Source organism: Quercus lobata, chromosome 2 (assembly GCF_001633185.2).
Source record: "Quercus lobata isolate SW786 chromosome 2, ValleyOak3.0 Primary Assembly, whole genome shotgun sequence".
NCBI classification, from domain to species: domain Eukaryota; kingdom Viridiplantae; phylum Streptophyta; class Magnoliopsida; order Fagales; family Fagaceae; genus Quercus; species Quercus lobata.
In genome coordinates, this window is record NC_044905.1 from 63,995,070 (window position 1) to 64,006,792 (window position 11,723).

Sequence of the window (11,723 nt, forward strand, 5' to 3'; positions counted from 1 at the left end):
CAAACAGCCCTAAGAATGAAAACAACTTAAAATCCATATTTTTCAACAAAAAATATATATAATAACTCCAAAAAAAAAAAACACACAAAAAAGGTAAATGACAAATTTGCGTATCTCAGCTTAAAAAATAATAATAATTAAGGAATAAATACAATAAGAAACAACTAGGAAAGGTCCCCGAAAGAATAGACTAGCGAATCTTTTACCGGTCTATAAAATAAGGCATGATGATGATATAGGTCTTAAGATATTTGTCTCATCGCCCAACCAACCCTAACAAAAGCAACCTTCACGTTCGCGTTTATAACTTTATATAAAAAGTATAGAACTACTCTTCTCGTCTCACGTTGCCTCTCTCTCTCTCTCCTATCTCTGCGAGCCCAGTGGATCTCTCTCTCAAACATCGATCTATGCAATCGACGCTAAACGCTTCGAATCCGATCCTATTTCTGACACAAAAACCGAAGGAAAAGCCGTTTGCTGTTGCTGCTGCTGCTGCTGTTGTTGTTGTCGTCGTCTCCTACACATGAGCTGGTTTGACAAGCTGCGTTCTTCTTCCAATCTCAGCCGCTTCATTGCTGGCCTTCTCATCTTCATTCTCTATCATTCTTTTCAGTTAGTTTCCAATTTCTTGATTCCTATACACCCTTTTAATTAAAATTTTACCAATATCTCAAACCATTCATTGCTTTCTCTCACCAATTGTTTTTTCCCAACTCTCTTTTCTTTCCAAATTCTTCTTCTTTTTCTTCCTTCTCTCTCTCTCTCTCTCTCTCTCTCTCTTGTTAATGGACTCCAAGGAATTGTTCTCCAACAATCTGCTTGACGGTCAGTATATATATTCCTTTTTCTTTTTTGATATCTATTTGAATGATTGATTCATGTTATTTCACAATTTTAGGATTGGATTTAAAAAAAAAAAAAAAGATTTTTGTTCGAAGAACTCAAGTGGGTCTTAATCTGGATTAGCATATATACTTTTGCTATTATACGCGTGGATCGGTTAACCTGAAAGCTATCAATGTTATAAACTTTGATGCATTCAAGTTTAGGGGATGACCCCAATTTTCCTCCTACATTAGTATTTGAACTCAAATTTTATGGGTTTAAATGTGGATTTAAACAAGAGATAAGAAGGTCCACAAAGCTCTCACTTTTGCGGGATCTGATAGAGGTCATAGTAAGCCATCTTACCCCTAATTAATTAATTGAAGAGGCTGATTCATGGTCGCATTTTGTGGAAGGCATTTGCCATCACACCAAATCCCGATCTCTAATATTGTATTGTGTGAGATGGAATTATTAAAAATAAAAATCTGTATTTTTCTTTTTTGTTACTTGAAAATATATGGGTAAAGTTGGCTACCAATCGCCTCTCCCAAATTCCTCAAAAGTGGGAGTTTTTGTACACTGGATATGACAATTTTTTTTTTTTTTTTTTGGTTGTCACTTGAAAATTTAAATTTTAATAATGAACCCCCACTGTATTAGGGACAACGCCCAAAACTTGGGGTACTTACCCCCGATTGTCCATCTTGATTCAGTTCAATGCCTCAAATGTGAAATGTATGATTTACCATTTTTGAAATATTTGAACAATACCTTGATTGACAGAGGGGTGTCTTCATTAGCTCAAATATTTAATTACTGATTTATCTTTTTCTATAATGAGGTTAACTTTGGTAGCTTTGTTGAGTTGTTTCATTCTCTTAGAAAAATGTATGCCCTTACTGATTTGTATATGTATGATGACCAGGCAAAATTGTCCCCCATGTTCAGAGGGAACAGGATTCGCTACCGTCAGTTATTGTCATTGGTGGGGGTATATCAGGGGTTGCTGCTGCACGAACCCTCTATGATGCGTCATTTAAGGTGATCATATCTAATGCATTAGAATTTTTTTTCCCCATGTATGTGATAGACAATAGTTTGTTTTGATTTCTAAAATGTTTTATCATCATCATGTTATTCAGGTGATCTTGCTGGAATCAAGGGATAGACTTGGTGGTCGTATTCATACTGACTACTCATTTGGTTGTCCAGTAGATCTGGGAGCATCATGGCAAGTTCACTTATTACTTTGTGGATAACTTTAGTGATTTTGCTGTTGTAAACACTAAACACAAATGGGTCGAGCAGTTATGCAAAGAAAATTTTAAAAATCACTGTTTGCAGTGTGAACATGGGGCGCATTTCCAGTTTACTTGCCTTCTTGTCAGTGGTTTTTATGGACTATCTTTGCACACCAGTATCTGCCTACTAACTCCCTGCTGCTAGGTTGGATTTTGTTATTCATGGCATAGGGAAGAGTTCCATTGAATTTGCTTCACTTATTGACCCTCAGAAAATACTGGATCTCAAACAATAGGAATTTTTAATTAATAGAATTTCCCATGTTCAAATAGAGGGTGCCTTCTCTTATAGTTTGTACTGGGCAGGCATTAACCTGTGCATCTGAAGAATCATGAGATAGATGCCATATTAATTCTTATAAATATCATGCAGGCTACATGGTGTTTGCAATGAGAATCCATTGGCTCCGCTGATACGTGGTCTAGGGCTTACGTTATATCGCACAAGTGGTGACAACTCTGTGTTGTATGACCATGATTTGGAAAGGTAATCATTTCATTGCTTAACATTGCTATTCTACTATGCATCTTACAATGTATGTGCATCTGTAAATGGTGCACAGCTCATACCTCTTAAGATTAAAGTTCTGTGTCCTAATGCTTTTTGGCTATCATAATCCTTTAGAGCTATGATTTTCATTGATCATTTTTTTACATGATTTCATATATGATGCACCCTTTTTTCTCATGTATTTAGGATTTGTAACAACCTTAAAGTGAAAGGCAGTAGATAGAGCCCAAAGCCCAGGTGATTTGGGGCTTAGCCAAATCCCTCTCATGACATTAGAAGTTAGATTGTTACCTTTATTATATAATGAATAAATGAACATTATAATAAGTAAAAAGATAGATACAGAGAAAACGGTTTTTGCTGGTGTTATCTTCAAGGTACAGATAATACACCCCTCTGGTTCAGTTGTTTCAGAGGTCACATTTCTATTGTATTGCACATAAAACTATAATATTGCTCTTTATAATTACAGTTTAATGTGTATTCTGTCTGAACTATTGACTTGAAGATCTGGATTTGATCCTTTCAGCTATACACTCTATGATATGGATGGCCATCAAGTTCCTCAACAGATGGTCATTGAAGTTGGAGAAACATTTAAGAGGATTCTAGAAGAGGTAGAACCTTTTCTTCTATGTTCTGGGCTGGAACAACTCTATTCTCTCCTTCTCTCTAAACCTTATTTAAAGTTTCTGGCTGGATCTTTCTTTTCCCATAATTGTGTTATTCTTTGTGGCATTTTACAAAGTATTTGCTTCTCTGTTTTCACTTCAGACAGGGAAAGTAAGAGATGAACATACTGATGACTTGTCTGTTCTTCAAGCAATTTCAATTGTGTTGGATAGGCTTCCAGAATTAAGGTACGGAAGCAGGACATAGAATATACATGACTTATAGTTTTGGTTCAACTGTTAAATCTGTTTAGTGTCACTGATATACCTTCCATTTTATATAGACAAGAAGGACTTGCCCATGAAGTGTTGCAATGGTACTTATGTAGATTGGAAGCTTGGTTTGCAGCAGATGCTGATATGATATCCTTGCAAAGCTGGGATCAGGCAAGTGCTGTATCTGATCTTTTACGGTTAATAGTTCTTTGGCTGCACATCTATTGAATAGACACCATAGATAACTCTGGTAATGATTTGAAGTGTTGTAAATGAGAAGAAAGTAGGATAATAAACTTGCTAATTAAATATCAATTGTATAACATTCTAAAGGGAACACATAATATGGGTATGGAGTGCAGTTACCCATGCTAAGTAAATCTGCCACTGAAAAGTAAAGTTAGTGACTTTTCAGATGGCTGTTGAAGTACCCAAGACTTAGTTATGGCAAAGAATATGGGTTTTGAAATACATCTTGTCACAATCTTCATAAGGTTGTGTCCATGCTTCATAGGATATAGCTGGGTGGCAATCTGATAATGATTGACATTAGTTGTTGTGTTAAAGAAATTGAATAAGTGTGTATAGGATGCTGAACTTTCTGTTCTTAAATATCTAAACTGAACTTCCTAGTACAATATTATTTATTTTTTAGAAAATTTTGTCCTTCAGATTCTTAGGGATAATCATGTGTGTTATACTAATTAAACTCCTTAGGAGAGATTGTAGCTTGACTCCCAAGTATAAGGAGAGATCTCCAAATTCTATAAAGTACTTCATGGCAGCTGTTAGATGATGATTGAAAAACCATACCCTTGGGAAATGAATTTTCTTAGAATTTTTTACTCTCTCTCTCTCTCTAAAACAAGAAGATACTCTTTTTAATAAATATTATTTTGTTATATACATATATGTCAATTTGATGAAATTTGTGTGTTGGGCCAGGGGTGACTGGTAATCGCTATTTTTAAGTTACTTTACCATCATTTTATTGCTTACACAGTCAAGGTTATTCCTTGATGTACAGGAACATGTTCTTTCTGGTGGTCATGGGCTTATGGTGCAAGGTTATGACCCCATAATAAAGGCTCTTGCAAAAGATATTGATATACGGTTGAATCACCGGTATTGTTTTCATTTTCCTAGATGACTCAAATGCATTTACATATTTAAATGATGCGTAGAAAACATGCCAAGAACACAAAACACAAAAGCAAGGGGGTGGGGTGGGGGGGGGGGGGATTTGGAAAATCAAGCTACAACAATCAGATTATTGTTAGCAACCTATACAATTTGGCAGCCCCAAGTCATACATTAAAGTGGTTGAAGGCCTCTAAAGCTTACTGGCTATGGTATTGGAGGACATTCCTTCCCTCCCATTAAACACTGTCCTTGAGGAAGGTAATTTAATCCTAGGTTGTTGGTATGATGGCAAGAGATTTTATCCTAGCTAGACGTACAGCAGGTGCTCAGATTTCATTAATAGATTATAGTTTTTATTATGTGGCGAACCTATTAATCAAGTTTTTACCAGCATTACCCTAAACAAACAAACGAAAAATTGTCTCCCCAAATTCTGTGGTTAACTTTGCATGCAGCCAATATTCAGTTTTGACCCTAAGATTTGTAGATTTATACTTGTTTTATATTGCTTGCATGTATAACAGATCCTGATCAACTTACTAAGCTCAGATTTTTCTAACCCCCCACCCTATACAAAGAAACGAAAAATTTGCTCCCCAAATTCTGTGGTTAACTTTGCATGCAGCCAATATTCAGTTTTGACCCTAAGATTTGTAGATTTATTCTTGTTTTATATTGCATTGCATATATAACAGATCCTGTTCAACTAAATTACCTCTATTTAACATTGCTTATGTGAATAAGAAAAATAAGCTGTATTAAAGTTTTTCTTGTTCTAATCTGTTGAGTAGGGTTACAAAGATATCCAGCGGGTGTAATAAGGTGATGGTCACAGTTGAGGATGGGACAAGTTTTGTTGCAGATGCTGCTATTTTAACAGTGCCCCTTGGGATTCTCAAAGCCAAATTTATTGAGTTTGAGCCAAAATTGCCCGATTGGAAGGTTGCTGCAATTTCAGATCTTGGTGTGGGAAATGAAAATAAGATTGCCCTACGATTTGATAAAGTGTTTTGGCCAAATGTGGAATTTTTAGGTGTTGTTGCACCAAATTCTTATGCCTGTGGTTATTTTCTCAATCTTCACAAGGCAACAGGCCATCCGGTTCTTGTCTACATGGCTGCTGGAAGGTTTGCATATGACCTTGAGAAGCTGTCTAATGAGTCTACTGTAGATTTCGTGATGTCACAACTAAAGAAAATGTTTCCTGATGCAACTGAGCCGGTTAGTTCATTATGTTCATGTATTTGTTCTGCTTTCAGCCAATTTATGTATTGTTCTACCCATTCTGTCTCATTGAAATTTATGGTTTGGTGACTATGAGAAATTTCGATGGTTGATTGACCTGCTTACTATATCTTGAGTGTCCTAGATGCTGCATATTTTTGTTAAGAAACCTAGAGTCAATTTTTAATTCCAATGTTTCAAAGCTAATGTTTGATCTGTCTTCTGAAACAGGTTCAGTATCTTGTAACTCGTTGGGGAACAGACCCAAACTCTCTTGGCTCATACTCATATGACTTTGTTGGAATGCCTGAAGATGTATATGAGCGGCTTCGAGCACCCTTGGGTAATCTTTTCTTTGGGGGGGAAGCAGTTAGTCTTGAAAACCAGGGATCTGTACATGGAGCTTACTCCGCCGGAGTTATGGCTGCAGAAAACTGTCAGAAGCTTCTCTTAAAGAAACTTGGTGACATAGAGATGTTTCCATTAGGCTCTATTAGGGGTGAAATTCTCAAAGATTCAGTTCCCCTCCAGATCTCAAGGATGTAAAACATCCACAATCCACATATTTAATAAATGATAGTAGGTTGTATTTTTTTTTTTAATGCTACAAGAAAACAGCTTTCTGTGGTGACAAAGGTTTTGCTTCCGAAAGAGGAAAAGAGATATGGGAGTAAATTTCCATATATGCATGTTCATTTCTTGTTTTTCTAGTTATGAAAGAAAAAGACCTTTATCCAGTATTTGAGTAATATAATGATAATCTGCCTTGGAAGTTTCTGAGATGTTCTATGGAGTATGGACTATACCTGTGGGTTTCCTCCATTCCTCTTATTCTTAAAATTACCCATGTACCCCACTAATTACCCAAAAATTTCTTTAAGACCAACAAACAAGTTTGCAGTAAGATCCAATTTGTTTTTTTACATATTCCAAAAGTTTCCACAGTTACTTAGATGACTTTCTTTTAAATTCAAGTTGTATAAGTTTCTCATTACCAATACAAGAATGATAAATATCATAAATTAACTAAGTGCATAGATCAACTATTGTGACAAGACTAACATTAGGTTGACCAAAATAAGATCATAAACAAAATAATTCGTGAATGCCACAGAGTAATGATATATGGTATACCTCCACCCATGTTCCTGGGTGGCTAGGTCCAAGATTGTGGGTTTTTTTAACCCATTTATTATTGTGCATACTCAAAATATGGTTCTTGGGCTTAACCTTTACTTGGACTCACAATCTATTTGTGTTGTGGGTTCTGGGTTTCCTATTATGGGTGGTCTTATGCTCGGTGACCCAAATGCACTCCTGTTTCCTTAAACCTTTCACTTTACCTCACAGAATCACTCCTTTTCTCTCTTGGTTTAGTCGCTCTTTCCTTCTTCGTTTTCTTCCCCCCCTCCCCCCTTTTTTCCAACCCCTATTTCTCATTCTCTTCTCCTATTTATAGGCTAAGGTAAGTGGAGGTGTTATAATTACTCCCCCTTACTAGTGCGAATAAGGGTCCAATTCTATCATCTCTAAGTGGATGTTCCGTCGGGAAATGTGGTAATGGCATTGGAACTGATTTCCACCTCCAAAAGCCCGCTTAGTAGCGATATTCCCGAAGGCACTACCGGACAGCTGAGTACAAGGTAACTCCGAGCAATAACACCTTCGACCGGGTTGAAGACGATTGGGAGGGGCTTGCTTTGGGTATCTAGGATGGCGTAGTCTCATTTCAGCTCTTGGGCACAGATTGGGCCTTAAGGCATTTAGATCGAGGCTAAAGATCCAGAATGGGGATAGGGTCATATAATCTATCGCGAGGCTTGGGCCCAAGGCCCGTGGGGCCTGGGGCCCAGCCCCGTACAATAATCCCCCTTTGATTTGTGTTTGGCTCCCGGGCATGAATCAAGGAAGGCATGCGCCAAAGGCTCCTCGGGAAGCTCATGCGTCAGTGACTGAACGGATAGGACATTCATTTATGTGCTCTTGAAAGGTGCGTCATGCCAGGCTGTCAGGTGTAATTGTCATCATAGCCTAACGGTTCGTGAACCAAGGTAGCGCACATGGCAATTACAAAAAGAATTTGGAAAGTTTTTCCCGCCTCCCCTTTTCATTAAATGCTCTTAACCCCATTTGGACCCTTTAAATAATTCCCTCTAATTTCCCACATCACTCTTTACATCCTTTCTCCTTCAACTTCCTCTTTGCCGAGCATTCTCCTCCTGTGTGTAAACAATCCATTCCAAACCATTCTCTAGAGCCTAAAGTAAGTTTTCTTTACTCTTTCTTCCTTTTAATTTTTCTTCACTCCATAGTTTAAGAATGGGATACTCTCATCTCCTTGCACCTGGGGTTGCCTTGGCCAACTTTAGAGAAGCCTATGGCGTCCCTAGGGATGTTGATATTGCCTATTGTCATGAGGGCGATATTGCTCTCGAGAAGGACTCTGGCCCAAAGGTAGTATTTTTTCCCTTAATGGCTATACCAGAGGGTAGGATTAGGTTTCCTATGGACCCTCTCATTGTAGGTACCCTTAGGTTTTATGGCCTATACCCCGACCAACTCCCCCTTAATTTTTACCAAGTTGTGAGTTGTATCAGTAGGCTAAACCAAATATACGGGTTGCAACTAAACCATCACGACATCAACTTTATGTATAGTTTATGCGGCAATATTAGGTCCAATTATTATTTAAAAACTAGGAACATACAGGTACGGCTTATATCATGCCTTCCCGACTCCAATAGGAACTCGACGGGAGAATTCGTCCTAGTGAGCAGTAATTAGCTTGCCGATGAGCTCCCCTGCCCACTTTCGCCATGTGATGTTGGTCAGTACCGAGCATCTTTTACTTGTTAATTGTGTTTTACCCATGATTATTTTTCTTAAATAGGCACTAACCAGCTTTTGTATTGTTTTGATGCAGAAAGCAAAAGGTTTAAGCCAGACCTTAGAGTGGTGCACATGAGAGACCCGAATATCATACTTCGGTCTAAAATATTTGTGCATTCCGACGGGCAACTCCATGTATCGCATCTTATTCTCGGCTGCAATCTCGTTTATACTACTTAGCAGCCTTTCAAGTTAGCTTTGTTGGTGGATAGCCTGTTGCTATCATACATCGATGTTCGACACGCCAATTTCCTTCTGCCCTCGTTGTCAGTTGGTGAAGCTTAGGACCTCGGCCCCAGATATACTATAGTGGAGGATTTTGCACTGGTGGGAGACGAATTGGCTGAACATGTGTCTCAAACCCGTAAAGTCCACGTGCTTGTTGAAGAGCTAGAAGCCCCATCCCAAACAGCTGAGCTAGAAATAGCCAAGGCCGACCAAGGCGTAGAAATGGTGACCAGGCAAACGATGACTGTTGATCGGTTCTTACCCGGCATAGGTCCTTTGGCTTAACCTCAACAGCCTCAAGGCAAGGATCGAACTCCCCCTCCTCCCCCTGCCGGCCGTGCAAAAAAGAAACAACGTGTCGCTGATCAGCCTCCCAGGGTTCCGAGCGACGCTCCCGCCAAGACCCCTCTCCAGGTGTCTGGCAGGATCATGATCCGGGAACTGGCTGGCATTTCTCGACCAACTACCCAGGTTGGGACAAACGTTGCATCCTCTTCCCGGCTTGAGGTGGGCTGGCAGACCGCTTTCAGACTCAGGAACGAGCCTCTGCCAGTGTTTGCCAACGTGAGGATGTGGGCTTAAGGCGAAGGAGGGCAAGTCACCCAAAGCCTGGTGCAGGGTCTTTTATTGCCTGAGGATGTCCAATTCTTCTTGGACGATATCGAGGAGTCAATAGCAAGGCAGCTACAATGGCATACTATAGCGGTAACTACCTCTCCCTCCTTTTTTCGTTTGTTTTGATGCATGAGTAATCTCTTCACCTTTATATTTGTTGTTGTTGCGTTATCAAGTCGGGCAGCTGACCCATATCCTCGAAGAGAGGCTAAAGGAGCTTGTCGAGGATGCTAAACGGGAGAAAGCCTTCAAGGACATTGCAAACGCCATGGTAAAGGAGAAGGGCAAGGTTGCTGAAGCAGCCGAAAAGAAGGCTTAGTCTTTGGAGAAAGCTCGGTTGGTGGCGGAGAAGAAACTGACTGAGATGGAAGCTAAGCTGAGGGGCATAAAGCTTAAATTGGCGAAGGCAGAAAACCTAAACCTAGCCCAAGTTGACAAGATAGCTGAGCTGAAGGCGGCCTTTGAAGCTTGCGAGAACAAGTGGTACAACGAGGGCTTCGTGGATGCGAAAAACTTCGTGGAGCCTATTGTCCACCAAGCTTGATTTCATGGGTTCGGGGAGGGGTGGTTGGCAGCCCTTCAAGCAATGGGGGTGCCCGAAGATTCCCTACTGAAGAATCCAGAGCAAATCCCATACCCGACTCCTCCTCCACCCGTTTAGAGTCAAGCTGGTGTTATCGAGGAAGAAGATACCCCCAGCATGAGGGAGCTGGTGCAAACGATTGACACCCATGTGGAGACTGTTGATCTCAAGGTCACCAGCAACCTTAATGCTGCCGAAGACGCGCAAGTCCAACAACCACCAACGGAGGATGTCGTAGATTGGCAAGCCGATGATGCAATCTATCTCCCGCCCACCGATCCTTCAGTCTGATACTTATGTTTTTAGCTTGCTTTTATTTTCCACTCGTGTTTAATTTTTACTTTTATTGGTTTGGTTTGCCTACAATCACTGGGTTGTGGTGACATAACAATGATTTATCTTTGCTTGCTTTTCTTTGGTGAACAAACATCTAGTTTAACCATATTTATGAATGTTTAACTGTTACTAAGTTATTCTTTTTGTCATGCTTTGCCTGCTTTTTTTTTTTTTTCTTTTTGTCTTTTTATTTTTATTTTTTTATTCCTCATGATTGGGCAATCTAATCACGATTTTCCCCCGAATGGTGATTGACATTGTTTTCTCATTTATCTTCAAAAGGATAGATTATATCTATGCATGTATAGTGACTAGGACTGGTCTAGAAGAGATTGCCTGTATCTGGAAAGAATTGGCTCCTCGGTGATAAGAACCGAATTTGACATATGTTGACTTATCTAGGAAAATTTAGTGTAAGGAAATTACCTACCCTGTGATCCAGATTGAATCCGAGAGATCGGTTTCAGTCCCATGAATAGTTCGACGTAAGCACCATGTGCCCGATTATTAAAATAGAGCCGGGAAAAGGGTTTGTATTCTTGGAATAAATCAGTGTAAGGTTTCCTCCCATCCGGTAATTAAGATCGGACCGGGAACAGGTTCCTATCCTTAGATAAAATTTAAGACCTGGTTTCCACCTGTCCGGTGATGAGGATTGAACCGGGAACAGGTTTCTGTCCTTTAGATAAAATTTGATATAAGGTTTTCACATGCCTGGTGATTAAGATCGAATCAAGGAGTAGGTTTCTGTCCTTAGATTAAATTTGATATAAGGTTTCCACCTACCCGGTGATTGAGATCGAACTGAGAAGCAGGTTTCTGTCCTTAGATAAAATTTAATATAAGGTTTCCACCTGCCCGATGATCAATATTGAACCGAGAAGCAAGTTTTTGTCCTTAGATAAAATTTGATATAAGGTTTCCTTGCGTTTGTTGACCGGGGCTAATAAGTTAACAACAATGAAATTATAAGTATAAATACACCTGCATGGACAAACATCACCTTCATATTAATTAATATCATGCACATATAACATTACACTTAATCCATACCCCTGTGTACTTATGGTTAGTGGTAGAATTTCTCCAAATTGTGGGCATTCCATGGCCGGGGAAGTGGTCTTTCATCCAAATCTTCCAAATAGTACGTCTCTGCACCTGTGATAGCAGTAACT

At 39.3% G+C, this 11,723-nt stretch overlaps 1 protein-coding gene across 1 annotated transcript; it reads left to right on the top strand.

Moving 5' to 3' along the window:
* Positions 1-261: 261 nt before the first annotated feature.
* Positions 262-6,679, top strand: LOC115976191 (probable polyamine oxidase 4). The gene is made up of 10 exons (XM_031097338.1): positions 262-828; positions 1,757-1,872; positions 1,974-2,062; positions 2,506-2,619; positions 3,173-3,260; positions 3,418-3,503; positions 3,599-3,701; positions 4,558-4,655; positions 5,465-5,894; positions 6,129-6,679. Exons 1-10 carry the CDS (start codon positions 789-791, stop codon positions 6,441-6,443), a joined length of 1,479 nt encoding a protein of 492 aa, XP_030953198.1. The 5' UTR covers positions 262-788; the 3' UTR covers positions 6,444-6,679.
* The last annotated feature ends 5,044 nt before the right edge of the window (positions 6,680-11,723 follow it).